This window comes from Aythya ferina (assembly GCF_964211825.1).
Source record: "Aythya ferina genome assembly, chromosome: 17".
Lineage (NCBI taxonomy): Eukaryota > Metazoa > Chordata > Aves > Anseriformes > Anatidae > Aythya > Aythya ferina.
In genome coordinates this window covers 5,958,045-5,977,565 of record NC_140316.1, presented here as the reverse complement: position 1 = coordinate 5,977,565, position 19,521 = coordinate 5,958,045, and the positions used below count along the sequence as shown (strand labels likewise).

At 40.3% G+C, this 19,521-nt stretch overlaps 1 protein-coding gene and 1 long non-coding RNA gene across 2 annotated transcripts; both read left to right on the top strand.

Moving 5' to 3' along the window:
• Positions 1-2,926: 2,926 nt before the first annotated feature.
• Positions 2,927-17,464, top strand: TOP3B (DNA topoisomerase III beta). The gene is made up of 18 exons (XM_084539070.1): positions 2,927-3,107; positions 3,186-3,346; positions 4,015-4,146; positions 5,169-5,275; positions 6,654-6,728; positions 7,702-7,898; positions 8,344-8,500; positions 9,604-9,717; positions 10,630-10,720; positions 11,019-11,173; positions 11,407-11,512; positions 12,343-12,489; positions 13,248-13,421; positions 14,194-14,322; positions 14,567-14,716; positions 15,193-15,293; positions 15,549-15,750; positions 16,943-17,464. Exons 2-18 carry the CDS (start codon positions 3,277-3,279, stop codon positions 17,422-17,424), a joined length of 2,589 nt encoding a protein of 862 aa, XP_084395196.1. The 5' UTR covers positions 2,927-3,107; positions 3,186-3,276; the 3' UTR covers positions 17,425-17,464.
• A 739-nt stretch (positions 17,465-18,203) lies between these two features.
• LOC311446041 lies at positions 18,204-19,520 on the top strand. Its single transcript, XR_014698725.1, has 3 exons — positions 18,204-18,306; positions 18,402-18,538; positions 19,318-19,520. It is a non-coding gene; the product is annotated as an uncharacterized lncRNA (long non-coding RNA).
• The last annotated feature ends 1 nt before the right edge of the window (position 19,521 follows it).

Here is a 19,521-nt window from a genome sequence, read left to right as displayed (position 1 = left end):
TAATCAGTACTGCATGCATTGGCAGATATACATTGGATATATATGGGACTGAAGCCTGGATATTTTCTGATATAGAGCTTTGGTTATCTGTAACTTTGCCATTTCTCTTTGATTAAAGGGTTGCTACCTAAGGGGAAAATGAAGCCAAGATCCTATAGTATGTCATGTGTGTCCCCAACACCAGCAACTAATAGTATCTCATTTCAGTCAGCATTCACACTCTTTTGTCCCTTCTATTATTCAAATATATATATATATATATAATGTCTCATAAGGAGCACAAGCATGACTTGAACTCCAGCACAAAATACTGAGTGCTGTTATTTCTCTGTATGCGATTGACTCCATCTCCTGCTTCCCAGCACTGAAGTATCTGGAGCCCAGATTTGTAGTCATGATTTCAGGCACATTTTTGTGGCCTCATAGTTCTTGCTCAGTTTCAGAAGAGAAGAAAAACTATTTTAATAATTTGACCTGCATTTTCATCATTTCTAATGTCTGTGGCATCCTTCCAGATGTGTTTCTGCCTGCCTGACCCCCCTGTCAATACTTATTAATTTCATGGCTATCTTTTCAAGTGTGTTTGGAAACAAACAGGAAAAAGTTACTCTAGGGTCAAGAATGAACCCAAGGAAGCAGAATAGGAATGATCACGCTCCCTGCACGATCATTTGTGTTTCTGTAGGTTTTCCTACCTTGTTCTTACAAATACAGATCTGTTGAACATCCCTGCTTTAGCTGCTTAAATACCCATACCCTGAAATAACCGGGGTGTTTAAAAACTTGGGGCTCTACCGCCAGCAGCACCAGTGTGCAGATGCTTTTCCAGTGCTGTAGCATCCTTGGTCAAGTCAGCATAAAAAAAAATAATCTAACTGCTACTTTAAACCTAGAAACAAAACTTATTTTTCTCTGAGAAAACCACAGAAGAGTCTCCCGGCTTTATTTAATATGAATACATTTAATTTTGCCCCCATCCACGCATCCGCAGAGCAGCGTATGTGGCCTTCTGCGCTTCCAGAGGGGAACCTGAAGGAGCAGCGGGCAGACCTGGGGAGAGCCGGGCCCGGGGAGCGGGGAGCGGGGCAAAGCAGGGCCTGAGGAGCGGGGCCGGGGCCCAGCTGAGGTGCGGGCCCGGGGCCAGGCCCCGCGCGGCCCCGGCCTGACGCAGCCGCCGCCTCCGTCCCGCCCGCGGGCCCCGCCGGGCGCCGCCTGCCCGCGCCGCCACTGCTCCCTAGCGGGGAGCTGCCGGGGCTGCGGGGCCTGGCTGGCGCCGGCAGGCCGCTCTGCCCGCCGACGGACTGTTTAAAATAAAATAAAATAAAATAAAATAGCAGCTAATGGCACAGAAGGGCTGAGGGTGGCGGGGACCTCTGGGGCCGTCTGGTCCAACCGCTGCTCCAGCAGGAGCACACAGAGCAGGGTGCCCAGCACTGTGCACACGCAGCTCTGGGAGATTTTGGAGGAAGGAGATGCCACAGCCTCCCTGGGCAGCCTGTTCCAGGGCTACAGCACCTGCATGGCACAGACGTGCTGCTGGTGGTCAGGAGGAAGCTCTCGCCTTCCAGTTCGTGCCCATCGCCTCTACTCATCGTCAGAGTAACACGCTGTAGGTGACCCTGCTTGAGCAAGGGGGGTTGGACCAGATGATCTCTGGAGGTCCCTTCCAACCTCAACCATTCTGTGATTCTGTGATCTGGGTCTGCTCAGCACTGACCCTGGAGACAGCGATGGGGCAGCCCGGCACACAGGCCTCCTGCTGCCGTGGTGAAAGCGTCCTCAGCATGAGAAGTGGAGAGCAAGAGGAAGAGGCCATGAGGGCGAGCACCCAGGACAGCACCAGGAGTCCCATACCTATGCTGATCTGTGGTTTGACCCTAAATGAGCAATAATGTGTTAATTCCCCACATTTGGTGTGCAGGCCAGCTGTGTGTTGCACACACGTCTGGTTTGGCAGCATGTGTCTCCTCAGCATCCATAGAAGGAGGCCAGACTGCTCGCACCTTGCAAAGCACCCAGGCTGGCACGGGATGCACCGTTTGGTGCAAGTCTGGTGACAAAACTGCTCAAAAAGCGTGGTAGCACTCTTTGGCTCCAAAGCTGTGGCAAATAGCCCTTACAGAGATGTCGCAGGAACCAGTGCCTGCCTGTTCGTGTGAGGACCCAGCTGGCATGGGGCAGGCCAGGAGTGTTCACATCAAGCGTGTGCAGTTGGGAGACTGTGGAGCTGCAGTGTTCACTTCTGGGGAGCGGGAGGAGACTGGTACGGAGATGTCTGTTAAAACAGCACATGGGCCAAGGAGAGTTGTGTATTGCCTGGTCAGCAGGGACTCCTTTGGCTGGGTTGGTCTTGGTGTGTCCCGTTAAACCAGCTACATGTGTGTGTAGAAGGAAAGCAGAGCGCAGGGGCCCCCAGCACCCAGTCCCTCAGCCCCGCTCAGGAGAGCCCTGGCTGCCCCTTGCAGGTAAGCACAGGCCCGAGTTTGCACGTGTGTTGCGTGTTAAAGAAGAAAAGAGGCGTTTGATTTTGTACAGGGCTTTTAGTAGAGGAAATTAAAAAATATGTATCTGACATATCTGAAGACTCGGTTCCAACTCGCCTCCTGATTATTCCAGCTGCTCCCCAGATGTCAAAGGGAACCAGGCACCGAAACAGAGGAACGCATTTGTTTTAACAGGTCCTAACTTCAGTCATGCTAAAGAACAAAGAGCCCCGAGTTTGTCTCGACTTTTCTTCCACTGGTAACGTGCACATCTACTGACCGCCCGCCAGCCTGCCCGCAGGTGAGCCGCTTCCCTTCACACAGGGCGGGACGCGCGGGCTGGGGCCGCCGGGCCCCGCTGCTCCCCCGCTCCGCCAGGAGTCGCTGCCGCGAGGGGCGGCCCCTTCCCTTCCCTTCCTTCCCTTCCCTTCCCCTCCCATCCTTTTCTTTTTCTTTTCCTTCCCCTTCCCTTCCGGAGCCGTGCCCCGGCAGCGCAAGGGGGGCCGCTGCCTCCCGCCCAGGTGCGGGGCGCCCCTCGCAGCGCCTCAGCGGCCCCCGAGCCCTCAGCGCCCCCCGCCGCCATTTCCCGGCCCGGGGTGCCGGAGCCCCGCGGAGCTGCGAGGTGTGTTTGAGTGTAATCGCGGTTATGTGCTGCTCGACCTGGTTTTGCAGCACGCCCGCCCTGTGTTTTCTCCCCTCCAGGCCAACAGCGGGTTGTGCCCCGTGAGCTGCGTGCTGTGGCTGCAGGAGGCTGCACCGAGCCGCCGAGCGGTGCGGGGCTCGCTGGCCGAAGATGAGGACCGTGCTGATGGTCGCCGAGAAGCCCTCGCTGGCTCAGTCCATCGCCAAGATCCTCTCCAGGGGTAGGAGAGAAAATAAATTGGCTTCGGGCCTTCTCTTCTGCCAGGCTTCACGGGAGGTGAAGTGAGGTTTAGATGCACCCAGGTCGGCTGCTTGGTTGTCTCTGGGGCAGCGCTCACCTGTGAGCAGTGCCTTAGCACAGGTTGCAGCTCTGGCAATAACTGTGTGGTGCTCCATTCTCTTCATTTTATTCTTTTTATTTTAATGTGCTAATGACTGTTCAATTTTATAACTGGAATCTTTGTAGCTGTAGCGTATTGTGGTGCACGTGCTTTCTGGAAAGTGCTAACCAAGCACCTAGTTGCTTTTCAGGGATTTTTGAAGCTATGGCAAATGTTTTTTAAATCGTGTGGAGCACAGAATGAGTTAATTGTTATCTGTACTGACCCAGAAAATGGGTTGTATTTACGTAAGAAACTCCTGGTGGGAGGGAAAAAGTAAAGGAGATTCTGAATAGTTTTGGTGGAAAACGAAGTCTGTTAGAAAAAGTTCTAAAGTGATAATTGACTGGAAAAAAACTTGATCGGAGAGTAGAATTTTGTGACCAGGAAGACCCTAGCTGTCAGACCTAGAAAATAGGGAAAAAAATTAACAAGAAATAATGGTTATTTCATTGGGCGATTTTTGTTTGTTTTAAATCCCATTGATATTTATGATCTTATTCTTACAGGAAACATGTCCTCTCGCAAAGGACTGAATGGTGCATGCTCTGTGCATGAGTACACCGGATCATTTATAGGACAGAGCGCCCATTTCAAGATGACATCTGTGTGTGGTCACGTCATGACTTTGGATTTCATAGGTATTTGTTCACAAAATGTTCTAAGTGATATGATTTGTAAAATTGTCAAGGACTTAACTATTTCCACGATCACTGTTTTCTTCAGGAAGAGCATTAAAGAAAACTAAAGAGGAAAGGAGGGTGACAAGATTGTTTATGTGCAGTAGTTCTTAGCTTGTTTCTAGTCTTCTGGCTGACTTCTTGCATGACTGTAGGCATGCAACTTATGTTTTCAGTACTTGAATTATATTAGTGGAAAAAGAAGGCGGATAAAGTCAGTTTATTAAGCATTAAAAATATTTTACTACTTTGGATGAAAGGTAATTCAGGAATACAGAGTCCAAAGGCATAATCTCTAAAGCACCATAGTGAGCTAGAACAAAATAGTGTGAATGTGGTACGGATCATGTGCAAGGAATCCTGTCACTAACTTGCATTGAAGTGTTGAATTAATCATGTGAGTACTCTTTTTTTCTCTGATCCTAACTACCTCACAATTTTGAGAACTAAGTTCTGAGTTATTTACGCAGTGCTTTGAAGAGGTACAGTATCATGTAATTGCTAACTGTTATCACCAACAAGTACTTCTAGGAAATGGAAATGAACAAATGCAACGATATGAGAAAGTGATGACACAGGAAGCTCCACAGCATAACAGGGCTGAGACATAATAACTGGCCATAAGTAATGAGCAGTAAAACAGTCTGCAGTGTGCTCCTTTTATGTGTGCTGTGAAAACAAGGAAAAATAGTTCCCCCCTTGTCATGACCGGGTTAACTGTACAAAGAGGCTTTTTAATAGCTCATGTTAAAATTACTGAAAGGTGTATAGTGTTTTTTCTTTTGTCTATCATGTCTCAAAATTAGAGCCGCTATTCACACAAAAAGTTAAGGTGTCCCTAGATAACCAGTAAAGCACGATATATTAGGGTAGAAGGCTTTCCAAGACAAATTTTGAAAGCCAAGCATTTTATGAAATAATGTTTTGTTTTGCTTTTTTAAATATATGTTTACAGCTCAACTTAATGCACTTCTGCTTTTCAGGAAAATACAACAGTTGGGACAAGGTGGATCCAGCAGAACTTTTCAGTAAAGCTCCCACAGAAAAGAAAGAAGCTAATCCCAAACTGACCATGGTGAAGTTTTTACAGGTATGCTTTCTTATGAGATGTATTTGAGATGCATCTTTCAGTTTTGTCATTCTTTTGGTTTATTTCCTCTGGAGCATATTCTCTTCAAGGGTAATGTTGTCCTTATTCTTCCTCTGTTGAACACAAAGTGGTGAGATCTATTTTTATCGTTGCAAGAAAAGTGGAACAAATGAAATTATTCTGTGGTCCTGGAAAGCAATAAAAAATACTACTAATTTTCAAAAAACGGTGTAACGGTATTTTGCTCTGAATTAGCCTGGCTTTATTTATAAAAAATACAAATCTTACGGTTTAGCTAGCACTGTTTAAGAACCAGAAATATAACCCTTTACAAGCTCTTAGAGTGGATCAGTTATCTTCACTCTAATATAAGAAATTGAGACTGTTTTCACCATAGATGGTCTTCTATTGGAGGGTAATGGCAAAGGATTCCCTGTACTTCAAAATATTTGCTACATACCTTCCCTCTGAGATAAACAAGCCATCAGAAGGCACTGTTCATCACATTGTAGGCTGTTGAATGTTAGATTTATTTATATTTTCCTACTTCATTATAGTGGGCAGTGTTTGGCAGCATGTTATACAATATTCTAGAGTTGCTCAAGAGTAAAAGATAAATGAGTACATTCCTAAATGAGAGCTTTCTTCCCTGCAGAGAGTGGCTTTTTGTTAAAGATTAGATTTTTTTTTTTTTTTAAAGAAACAACCCATTGGTTTGTATGCCTTCTGAAATCTTTGCCTTGTTGAACTGACACATGCCTTTGCTTTTTTATTTTTTTTGTCGGTCAATATCTTGCTTCTCAAAATTGGAGTGTTGGATACATGTTTGGCTCATAGCAGCACATGCAAGGCCTAGCTTGTAAATGCTTTAAAATGTCTCTGATTATTGGTCACTTCTCACATGTACTGAGAGGAAAGTGGTCATTTGGATGCCTTTTCAAAATAATACTGTTTCTGGAAAGCAGGTATTTGTGGTATAAAACTGATTTCTGTAAGGTAAATGTAGACTTCATGGTATCTTTACGAGCTAGGAAAGTGGTTCTTGATGTTTTATGTATATAAATTATTTTTTAAAAATGATTTGGGAATTAAGATGCAGAAAGAGGAAGGAACTGTGCCCAAAGTTGCGTGCACAGACTGGGTCAGGTTCATATCCTGCAGAAAAGTATCTCGTAGGCAGACTTCTGGTCCCATGAACCACAGCTTGCTTCTTTCTTCAACCACTGTTTAAGTACAGCAGACTTCTTGTCGCTTCTAATATATTCTTCCAACCCTTTTTGCACCAAATGATTTACCTATGAAATAGAAATAAAAGCTATACAGTTAGTGAGATTTTTTTTTTTGAGTTGCTGAAGAACTGTGCTAATTTCTCTCACAGGTGGAGGGGAGAGGCTGTGATTGCATTGTCTTGTGGTTGGACTGTGATAAGGAAGGAGAAAACATCTGTTTTGAAGTAAGATTTCGTTCTAAGATTCATAATGCTGTAATATATTCATTTGTGGCATACAGTACTACCATTATGTTATTCTGATGTACTGATATACAGTACAATTTAAACTAAGTTGAATAAAGATTTAAAGGCATGGAGGGCCTTGGTGGAAATAAATGTTTTTAAGTTGTCAGTTAAAAAGTATAAACAATTTCATAGATGTTGCTCATCTGAGATGAATAAGAAGGTCTCTTAAAAGTTCAAACATTCCAGTGCTTTGAGAATCAGACTGTTTCAAAGCTGGAGTAGTTATTTTGCTATCTGTATAAAACTTAATTTCTATCATCCTTGATTCATTAGGTGATTAGACACTTTTGAGCTAAGAAGCTGCTTTTAAGCAGCAAGAGTTTAAGCAGCTTAGTGGCTGCTTACAGCAGCAAGAGTTTGGACTCTGCCCACAATAGGTATAGAACTAAAATTTTGCACAAAGATTATTTTTTAAATATCCTATTCCCAGAAGTCTACATGAAAGCTATTTTTTGTCTTTTTTTTAATTTTATTTTTTTATTTTTTAAAAAATGACTTCATTTTATCAAGTATTTAAGTTCTTTAAATACCACTATTTCATAACTGTGCCCTGGTAATACATAGAAGTAAACTGGGATAGAAACAGATACATGCTCACCAAAAGATGCTGCAGCTGCACTGGTGGATTTATTCGCCCTTAGCTAAGAATAGTGCTTCACTTCCGGCAGTTGCTGTTTAATAAATAAATCCTTCAATTTTGCCCATTCTTAATACACTTCTGAGAGCATGACAAATGCTGTTCTTATCAGTTAATGTATTGCCATGACATCTTCTGAATGAAGAAAATTACGTGTCAGCAAACATTTTGTGGGGAGTGTTTTTTTTTTTTTTTTTCCTCCTCTAAAGAGAAAAAATGACTTCAGCCCTTAGCTTTCAATTACTTACAAAATATGCTTCTGATCTTCATTAGGTTCTTGATGCTGTTCTTCCTGTTATGAACAAACCTCGTAGCACCGAAAGGACGATTTATAGAGCTAAATTCAGTTCCATTACTGACACAGACATCTGCAATGCCATGAATCATTTGGGAGAACCCAATCGCAATGAAGCTCTGTCAGTGGATGCCCGCCAGGAGCTGGACCTTAGAATTGGCTGTGCATTTACAAGGTGACAGCACAGATTACAGACGGTTTTGTGAAAGGTTCAGCAATACTGCTCTGTCCACAAAATATGCCTTAAAGCTGTAGTGGCTAATTCTGCTGAGCACCAAACCAAACAATTTTATGCATGGACAAATAAAAAGAAATTTATAGAAAGCGTTACGGCTTTAACTGAGCTAAGATAAAGTACATCAGCAGCTGTTATATACTCTTCCTTTATGACTTGCTCCCACATTTCTTTCTGAATAAACAAGATTCTGTGAGGCAAAGTATTTATGACTTCTTTAGCTTTAAGACTTGATGTTTCTGAGATTGCTCTTTTTTTTTTTTTTTGACAAATACGTGAATGACTGAATAGATTATTCATTTATGTCTATAAAAGTTTATGAAATTTTTTGCTTTTCATGGGAATGAGCATATTAATGTACTTGTTCCTGTATTTTTTTTCTTAGATTTCAGACTAAGTATTTTCAGGGGAAATATGGAAATTTAGACAGCTCTCTCATCTCCTTTGGGCCATGTCAGACGCCAACACTTGGATTCTGTGTTGAAAGGCATGACAAAATCCAGTCATTTAAGCCTGAGACTTACTGGGTGCTGCAAGCTAAAGTAAGCTTTACAATACTTGTTTGGTAAAAATATGTGTTCCTTGTATACAAAGAAATGTGCTTATTTCCATTTTGTCCATTCATAAATTTGTAGTTGCTGACAAGAATTCACAATGCCTACAATTTACTTGTGTGCTTTCATTCAGTTCACATGTGTGTCACCACTCTCTCTAGAACAGATTCCAGGATGTCAGTTTTTTGTATTAAAGTGGTTATTGTGTGCTGCTTATAAGAATTCTTCAGCGTTAACCAGCTAAGCTTAGACTCAGCCAGAAAGACTACTTGAAACGGTTTGCCTTTGTTCCCTGGGGTCCTTGGACTGACTGTGGTGTTAATTTGAATCCAAGAATTAATTAGGCTGCCAGCAAACATTGGCATTGCTGAGTATTGGAATTTTAAAGCAAATAAAATGCTCATTGTGTTAATTGGCAATTGAGTCCTCTGAATACTTTGGCAGCTTATGGCAGTTTTATAGCCTTGCTGCTGTCCAAGCTCTGAGAGCAAACTAACATGATTTTACTGCTTGTGATGACAAGGATTGTTTAAACAAATAAAAGATAGATGGTAAAAAGTTGCCGTTTTTAGATTTTAAAATAAATAATAATAGAAGAAGAAATCTAGCATCTACTCTCATCTGTTCTCTGATGCATCTCATTCATGTGCGTCATACCAGGAAGTATTTGTTGCCTGTTTTCAGAGTTTCTTGCGCTCATATTGTCTGGTTCATATTTATTTTTGTATGTGGGACTTGAAACATGACCTAGTTACATTGTACTTTTAATACAAAAAATGAGTTTAGCTAGATCAAAATGATAAGCTTTAAATTTCAGCCTGCTTCAACCCTTGCTATTCCTAGCACTAAAATAAGTATGGTATTTCAGTTAACTGCAAGAATAATTCTAGTCACTCTCGTGGCCCCTGAACTCAACATACTCTGTCTTTCTCAGAAGTCCCTGGGAAAAAGAGTATAACTGCATGTTTGGAGCACTTGTGTTGCAGAACGAGTATTATTAGGGTTTGCTTGCTGGATTGTTGTTGGAATTTTGCATTCTCACACTTTCAGTAATAGTGTTGGTGGCAATTAATTTTTTTTTTCTCCATTAGGTGAATCCTGAGAAAGAAAGTTCTCTGACTTTGGATTGGGATAGAGTGAGGGTGTTTGATCGTGAGATTGCTCAAATGTTCCTGAATATAACGAAGATGGCAAAAGAAGCAAAGGTATGAATACGTATGAAGTGTTGACAGAGCATGTTTCGCATTAATGAAATACTGTGTAATATCTCATCTGCTGCATGTTGTTTTTTGTTAAAGAGGGGTGTAGAATATCATCTGTATCTTCTTTTTTATTATTATTTATTCCATTCAACTTTGTATAGAAGAGAATAAAAGGCAAGAGGTTCTTGATTGTAGTTCATATTATGCTAGTGTGGTCATCTCAACAGAAAGCCCATTCTTAATATTGACTTCGGAAATGATCATCATTTGTGATAGAAAGTCTTCATTACTAAACCTGCTGAGAAATACAGTTCAGAACTCTCCGAGCAGACCTCTTATTTCCCATGAGACACTGTATAAATCAGAATTTAATTACTTATATGGCAATATTCCTGCAGTTAAATTTTTAATCATGTGTATGGTACAGTCTTTATAGCCAATTAACTTGTAATTCTGTTCTGTTCAATACTTGTTTGGCAGTATGTTTGGATTTAAGTGTTTACAGCCATCAGGGTTCAAAGACTGCATAATGCTTTTAAAAATCTGGATCCGTATAGTTAGGACCATTACTTGGATTAAGCATTAAATCCTTGCAGCACCGACATATGTGCTGCTTAGTTAAATGAGAAGTAAGATAGCAATAAGCTACCTTGCTGCATTTCCACTTGCAGGTCTAATCATATAGCACAAAGGAACCTCAGGACTATAACTTTAGAATTTGGTAAAACTGTCTATAGTCAGATTTCCTAAAGTAAAAATACATGGATATTGGTGGTTACTGCTCTAAGACAAAAAACATATGATATGAGAGCAACAGGTAATGTTAGGTACACCATGTGGTTTTAGTCATAATGGAAGTGATATATTTATCAGTTACCAAACTTCAAAACTTACTGGAAAAATACTATTTTCCAGGTAGAATCTGTGAGTAAAAAAGAGAAGGTGAAGCAGAGACCACTGGCTCTGAACACGGTAGAAATGCTACGAGTGGCCAGTGCTGCTTTAGGTATGTGTACAAGTTCAGATTTTCACACTGATTTAAAGCAAAATACCTTGGCTTCTCAGCAGAAATAAGCATATACATATTTTGATAGTGTCCTTTCCCTATAATGTATCATTTTGGGGAACAAATTTAGAAAGCATGTCAAAAGCGAAGTGCTGGGTAAGATCAAGGTGACAAGTCTTACAGAAAGGCTGAACTGATTTATTTAAATGCTTCGATAATGAATACTTCTAGACACAGCAAACAAAATCATGTACGTATCACTGTGATTGTGATTTCCTTCTCTCATACCCCTTCTCAGGAATGGGTCCGCAGCATGCCATGCAAATAGCAGAGCGTCTTTATATGCAGGGTTACATTAGCTACCCTCGAACAGAAACTACCCATTATCCAGAAAACTTTGACTTGAAAGGATGTTTGAGACAACAAGCCAATAATCCCTACTGGGCAGAAACTGTGAGTACATGAAGCAAAACCTGTACTGTTCAACAGATTGTTCTCTAGTCTGTGTTTCAGGTATGTCTTACCTGGTATGTCTTGGTCTGTAGTTTTTTGCAAACAGTTAATGTCTGTAATTGCTTCTACTTATGGACATAGTATTGTTATGAATTTGATCTGAAAAGTTTCTTAACCTGATAATAGAGACCTGTTATCCACTTCAGTCTATTTTCTCTCTTGTCCTTCACCAGGTAAAAGCATTGCTATCAGAAGGCATTAATCGTCCAAGGAAAGGCCATGATGCAGGGGACCATCCTCCCATCACTCCAATGAAAGCTGCAACAGAAGCAGAATTGGGTATAGACAAATTGAGTAGCACTAGAACACTACAAGGAAACTGGTTCTTTGGGTTATAGGGGCTGGGTTGAAAATCCCTGAGTTTTAACATAAAATATAATTATCTGAATTTCAGGAACGGGTGAGAGAGCAGACTTTCTTAACTTTAATTTCTGATAACAGTGAAGATCAGAGCTGGTCTGCTCTTCACTAATTGATCCTTAGCACCCTAAAACTGTTAAGAACAAGGAGTAGCCAACTTAATATTGTATTTCAAACTTCCATTTAGAGAAATTTGCGCCATAGTAGTAGCTCCTAAATACTGAAACTTGATTGTATGTGTCTGTAAATCAGACTTTAACTGTATTTTAAATGGGTCTCTATGGTTTGTGTTACTTACATTAGAATGTAAGATTTGACTTTATGCTGTAATCCCTCAAAAGATAATTTAAAACTTATAAGAAAATACAGTAAATGGATTGTGCTGTTCATTAGGAATAACGAAGATTGTTGTAGAACACTGGTAAATTCTGATTCTCAGGAATCAGTGAAATAATCTCTGATATTCAAACTTTTAACATACTTAGTTTTTCTAACTGTAAAGGTTATTAAATGGCCATGTATTAAGTGGCCACAGCTAGATGGTATATTGAAAGCACAAGAGTAAGAATTAGTTCCTGTTCGTAGCAGTATAACGTCTCTACTACATGATTTTGATGGACTTTTGAATTTTATTTTAATGTACCAGTTTTTCCTGTGATAGACGTGGAAATCTGGTGAAAAATTTAGTGCAAATTTTATGTAGAGCTGCAGGACCTGATTTGTGGGACTAAGATTTTGTTTATCTTCAGGTGGAGATGGATGGCGACTATATGAGTACATAACTAGGCATTTTATTGCCACCGTGAGCGCTGATTGCAAGTACCTACAAACGACCATTTCTTTCAGTATCGGCCCTGAACGGTTTACCTGTATCGGAAAACTGGTAACTTCACCAGGTAAGACTAGCCAGGAAGTAAGTAGCTAGCTACAGATTATTATTTTTCCCATATATACATTGAATGGATATAAAAGTGAAGTTTTGGGGTCAAATAGAATTTTGAAGACTTTTTATTTTTGCAGCCATTAAAGTCACAAGGACCAAACCTTTGTCTTCGTTTCCATACTTCAATTACACTAGAAAAAGTCCTATTTTTCATGTAGTAGTCTCAAGAGTTAATGCTACACTTGCCAGTGTAAAGACAGTCTTTTTTTTAGACAGCAAGTGTCTTTTGTGGTTTAGTTTATACAAAGATGGATTTTTTTTTTCCCATTAGCGTAAGAAAATCGGTTACCACTCAGTAAGAAGAGTGTAGTACCCCACCACTGAGATTTTCATGGCTAGCAAGCCCAATAGTCTTTTACGTTAATACAACTTACTTTTTGCATTTTCTTAACAAGCTCTTCCCAGCCATTTGGTAAGACTTCTGGAACTATGCTTTCATTCAAGGAAAGATTTTTTTTTTTTTTTTTTTTTTTTTTACTCTCCATACATCATCCCTGACACAAGTCACCCACAAAACAGATTTGATGCAGTGTTGTGGGAGATCTTGTCTCTTGATATAGTATTTCAAATATTGTCTGCGTGGTATGGCATCAGTCTGTATGTATGGCAAACCTTGATCTGTATAGTGCAGCCCATGTTAAAATTAGAAGCATATATCTTGACCTTTTGAAAGCTGTGAAGATAATCTCTCATTACTTTGTTTACCTCCAGGGTTCACAGAAATTATGCCTTGGCACAGCATCCCATTAGAAGAGAGCCTTCCGCACTGTGAGAAAGGAGATCTTTTTCCAATTGGTGAAATAAAATTGCTGGAAAAGCAAACCAGCCCTCCTGATTACCTGACAGAAGCAGAACTTATCACTCTGATGGAAAAGCATGGCATTGGTATGAACTCACTTAAATTACGTTATTCTGTAATGCATCTATCAAGAGAGCAAAGGGTCTGAATCATTTCTCTGAGCTATCTCTGTCAGCAGTGACCTTTCAGTATTCATTTGAATAGGTTCAGTAGTGATCCTTTTCCTTTTGAACCACAATAGCATCTCTTAGTGGACAGTGGACTCTCTATTCCCAATATTCCTTTCCCCTTCTTATTCTTATGCCTAGTTTCTGGCTAAAGCAACATTCTTTCATAATCCATCATTGTTGCTTCTTTGTTAGAAAGATCTAGTGTTGTGTGGAAGAATACATGTACTATTCTTAGGAATGATTACCTGTCAGAACAGCATGCTTCAGCTCTGCTGTCTCCAGTAGCCTTTCTGTGTCTTATTATACAATTTATCACAATATTAATTTTCTTTTTCGATCTGACTTGCTTCATTCAATACATTCTCATAAACAAGTTCAGTCAAAAACAACATAGTCTCTAACTTCCCTGTATTTTTCCAGAACAAGTGATTGTGAGAATAGCTATCTTCCCATCTCTAATTCCTTGGAAGAGATGAAAGGATTTAGGTCAAAATACACATTTCAGACTTTTCATAACTGCAAAGGAACATAGGCGTTACTAGATAATTACCCATTGGAAACAGGGTAGCAATAAAAAGGTATATGCATTTTAAGCTAAGAAATGTTATAATATGACATAAAACCAGAGAAGTCAGAAATAATTAATTTGGTGAAAGCTTTGGATGTATTGTCTTCCTTTGTGTGGCAGGAACTGATGCAAGTATTCCAGTCCACATCAACAACATTTGCCAGCGAAACTATGTCACGGTAGAGAGTGGTCGGAGACTAAAGCCTACAAATCTTGGAATTGTTCTGGTTCATGGTTATTACAAAATAGGTCAGTCAAATACTCTTCACCCAAAATCCATGCTCTTACCTTTTGGCTCCTTCAGTACGTCAAAGGCTGTTGTCACTGTATAAGTAATGTTTGTGTCTGAAATGATGCATCTAGGAAAGTATTACTAATTCCACAAGCTATAATAATTAAAACTTGTTTATATCAGTTTATGTATGAGGCAATTTTCTACTGTTTCTGATATTTCATTACTGCTTCGTTGCTGACATCTCTGGTTTTCTGTTAGATGCAGAATTAGTTCTTCCTACAATTCGCAGTGCTGTGGAAAAGCAACTCAACTTAATAGCTCTGGGTAAAGCAAATTACCATCAGGTCCTGGAGCACACCCTTGACATCTTCAAAAGGAAATTTCACTATTTTGTGGATTCTATTGCAGGTAAAACTTGTTTTACATGTAAAATTCTATGCAACTACTTAATTGTTGTAAAGACACTATTAGAAATTACCTAAGTATTAGGTTGCTTTTTCAGGGGTTTAGGCTCACTGAAAAGTATGCTATGACTGAGAGTTTCCAGTCATATGAATTCTCTCTCCAAAGGGAAATAAACTCAATCAAGTCTCTAAAATTCCATTTCAAACTTATTTGTGACTGTGTAGTGTTGAGTTCTGAAAAGCTGCAGACTAGCTGAAGTACTTACCCCAGTGTGTTCATGTGTGCCTATTGAATAACTCTTTAAATAAAAAGTCATCTTAAAGAGAGAAGAGCATTGTGAATAAGCTATTCACAATAACTAGTTGAAATAAGCTGTTGACTATTCCCATTACATCTTCACGGGTCCTGTAGATGATTTTGTGCAAGGTTTCCTCCTAGGAATTAGAATTCTAACATAAATGTAATAATCTCTTCTGCAGGTATGGATGAGCTGATGGAAGTGTCTTTTTCACCCTTAGCTGCTACGGGTAAACCTCTTTCCCGCTGTGGCAAATGCCATCGTTTCATGAAGTATATTCAGGTAAGTTCATGTCACACTTGTATTTTAAACTTCACTTGCTGGCCGACGTTGAGTTGAAACCCTCTTTCCGTTACTGAATTTGGATTCAAATGTGGTTGTCAAGAATGGATTTCTTGGGGAGGGGTGGAAAGACAAGAAGCCTGATGGAGCTTTTCCATGGGTTACATACCAGAAAGTGGTCGCAGTTGGATTTCCTGTGAGTTTTGAACCCTACTGACAACACAGATGTTCTGGAGATTTATTTTCTCTTTCCAGGCCAAACCAAGTCGTCTGCACTGCTCTCACTGTGACGACACCTACAGTCTCCCACAGAATGGTACAATTAAACTGTACAAAGAGTTGCGTTGCCCCCTGGATGACTTTGAGCTGGTGCTGTGGTCTTCTGGATCCAGAGGAAAGAGCTACCCTCTCTGTCCATACTGTTACAACCATCCTCCTTTCAGGGACATGAAAAAAGGTAGGAATTTTGTGAACATGCAGGCATCAACTTCACTTGAAATACATTAGGTACAGTGTTATGGACTGTACTTTTAAAATAGTTTTTAATGAGGGTTGCCTAGTATAAAGGGCTACTCAAATTATATTAGATACCTAAAATTCGTATCAAAATAGCTGAACAAAATGTGTTAGTTCTGAACACGATTACTTTTTGCTTTAATCACCACTGGCAAAGATGTTAGTCATCTTTGCAAAAGTTTCCCATGTATGTTATTGAATACAAGAGAGACTATTCTTATTACATTCACTGTAAGACAGAAGAGAGAGGCTAGTAAGTTTTAAACTGTTCTTGTTATTTCAGTAGCCCTAGAATTTAGTGAAAGCTGTTTTCACTGAAATAGCTGTGTTTTGTGCATGAATTCAAATACCACAAGATTGGCTATTTTTGAAGTGACCTTTTTTTTTAAAATGGCTTATGTGGAGTGGCTAGAGAAACACTTCACTGTTAGTCACATAGCCACGTCTTAAAATTTTTAGAGAAATAACTCGGAATGCTGAATGGACCACAACAGGTTTTATGAAGCCAAATAAGAAATTAACTTATTTGCATGAAGGTGACTTTTCTAATGCACCATATATGGATGGGATATAGTTTAAAGCCAGCCCTGAGAGTAGGGGAATTGTATTTTGATGCAAAGATAATGTCCTTTGACAACTTGTAGCACACTAAAGGGAAAAAGTAGCAGTTGGTATAATAAATGGCAGATCAAAACTTATTTTAGGTAGTGCTTGGAAGCTCTGACTGCATATCAGGAGCTTTTTGGCATCTTTTTATTACCATCTTTTAATTAAAAATGTCTTATGCTGCTAGCGTACAGTGCAAGTATTAAATGAAATAGCTAGGATCCGTACATTTCACTGAAAACAAGTTGTTTTTTTTTAATCATTAATATATCCAAGCTTCATGTACTGTACATTGGCATTGTCTGGGAATTCTGAAAGCCATTAATAAAAAAGAAAATAGAGGAAGGGATTATGCTGAGTATCTGAAAAAGGCAGATTGCCTTTAGGGGATATGTTCCTCTGTGCAGTGGTTTAGAAAACCTGTAATATACTAAACTGTCTTTCAGTTCTGTGTTTCTCTTCCTGCAAACTATGTAGTGGTGCTGTAGAGGGTTCCTTGTGGTATAGTTTTACTCTTCTTCCACCAGGAATGGGCTGTAATGAATGCACCCACCCCACATGCCAGCATTCTCTTAGCATGCTTGGAATTGGGCAGTGCGTTGAATGTGAGAATGGGGTTCTGGTGCTAGACTCGACATCAGGTCCCAAGTGGAAGATGGCCTGCAACAAATGCAACGTGATTGTGCACTTCTTTGAGAATGCCCACAAAGTCCGAGTGTCACCAGAGACCTGTGACTTGTGTGATGCAGCCCTTGTGGACGTAGATTTTAACAAAGCCAAATCTCCTCTACCTGGTGATGAGACCCAGCATTCCGGCTGCGTATTCTGTGACCCTGTGTTTCAAGACCTGGTGGAGCTGAAACACGCAGCCATGAGGCACCCCATGCACCGTGGGGGACAAGGAAGAAGGCAAGGTCGAGGAAGAGGTAAAGGCCGGAGGCCTGGAGGAAGACCCAATCCAAAGAAACCCAAGGACAAAATGGCAGCTCTGGCCGCTTACTTTGTATAACTACTGCACAATACAAAAAAAAATAAACTTCTTATAAAAATTTGTTTCTCTTTAAGTTCATTTTAAGTATTTCTGATCTTTATCACTTTCCTGCCCTTAGAAAAGTTAAAGGGGTATAACAGTCCGAGATTTAATCATGGTTTAATCAGCAAACAAACCTTCAGGATGATCAGTTAGTGACTAAGCCTTTAAGCTTTTAATTGTAATTCAATTGTCCAAGTGGACTTCACAAACAGGAAGGAGACTGAAAAAGTCTACCTATACTGTTACTTGTGGCTAACAGAAAGGAAATGAAATTTTCCTCTTCTGTCATTTCCAAAGCCTTTGTCAGCAATACGAATGCCAGGAGTGTAATAGCTGAATAAGATTGGTGTAACACTGCTACTTCTTTTAGATGTGGAATGGGCTTTGTTTTGTTTTATCTGACTTCTCATCTTCTAGTAAATGATTAGTAGCCTCAGATTTTTAATTATCTGCAATAATAAGAGCACTACAAATCTGCCTCTCTGCTGTGTATAATAATATGTGAGAATAATGCCAATAGACATACAAATTGGAAATCCCAAACATGAAGGGGAATATCTGTCTTGAGTAGTGATTCCCAAATAACGGTCCATGCAGCCAGGTATCTTTAGGTCAGTGAGTCACAGTGAAGTGAGACCTCCTCCCACTGCTGGAGGACAGATAGAGCTCTCATGCTCTTCTTTTCCTCTGTTCATGTAGCTGATCATACCTGATCTAATACAGTTTGTAATGTCTGCACCCCATATTGTCATTTTAGTGTTGGCGAGTTTTATCATTAAGAGGAGCGTCCTTGTGGTTCATTATACGGAGCTGTATCTAACCACTGGGTGCCACGCTACAAAACCTAATTTTGTGCAAGTATGTAATACTCTCTCCTTTCCTTCCATGTGCACATAGCCAGTCCATCTGATCAGGTACAGTTTGTATCATCTGTATCCCCAAAACATTTTCAGTGCTTGTTGTGGTCGGATGAGAGGACACCATCGGTTTTACTTGCTGCAAAGGCTGCTGCATTTGAACGCAGAATACGCAGAGCAACGTGACACGTGATTAACTCGAAACAGAGTGGAAAGATGAGTCCCTGCAAAAGGTATTGTGCAACCCTACTGTTCTAATTGGCACTGTGTGCAGTTATTGAACAAGAGAAAACACAAAACACTGCAGCCCCCTGTTCCTTTGATCAAATATTTATATAGTTACAGCTCAAACATGACCTATATTTTAATAGTATTACTTAAAAGACAGATTTAAGTAGATTTTTTTTTTCCCCTGTAATTTTTGTGTGTTTTTATCACAAATACTAAGTCAGCTTTCTGGTAAAAACAAACTCTTCGTATCTCCCTTAGCTTAGATTGAGTAGTTTATTCTCTTGAAGTTAATCTTGCTGTAACATCTTCAGCCATAAAGCTTAGCATAAACCGTAGTAATTTTCAGAGGGGATTGTATTGATTCTGTTGTTCAAGCCCTTTCTTACCTCCTGTAGTTTGCTTGGATGCACTAGGATACTGCTTTAAAAATACCTGTGTGTTCAGCTAGCTTCTGCTGCTGCATATGCCAGTGGCTGGGATTTGTGCAATACGTTGAGTGGCCCTGAAAGTGTAGGAAACCTGTCATTAGTCATTCCATGTGGCTTTTGACCTGTGTGGGAAACGTTTTTTTTTTTTTTTTTTTTAATTATTATTATTTAAAAAAAATGTATTTATTTATTATGTTTTTATTTTGGCCATTTTCAGACAAACATTTCCTTGTAAAATCTCTTTGCTGAATTAGCCCCAGCAGACATTAAGTGCTGGGAACTTTCTGTCATGCTTGGAACGAGCTTTTTAAGTGTTCTGGCAGGTTTGAGTAGCTCCCTTTTATCTACCACAGATGGCGAAGATCTTTCTGCCTGTGCCTGAGGAATGAAGGCACTGCAGGATGTGCCCCAGCGGGCTCTCAGTGCTGTGACCTGGCACACAGGCTGGCGATGATGATTGTCTTCAGAGTGGAGTGGAAAGAAGGTGGAGATGACAAGTGCTTCCAGTTTTTGTTTAAAACTTTAGAGGCACATTCCTGGGATTGCTTTATGAGGTG

Coding starts and splice junctions, on each gene's coding strand:
- TOP3B (XM_084539070.1), top strand. CDS start 3,277: ATGAGGACCGTGCTGATGGTCGCCGAGAAGCCCTCGCTGGCTCAGTCC. Junction 5,276..6,653: donor CCATGGTGAAGTTTTTACAG/GTATGCTTTCTT, acceptor TTTCTCTCACAG/GTGGAGGGGAGAGGCTGTGA. Junction 15,294..15,548: donor GTTTCATGAAGTATATTCAG/GTAAGTTCATGT, acceptor TTCTCTTTCCAG/GCCAAACCAAGTCGTCTGCA.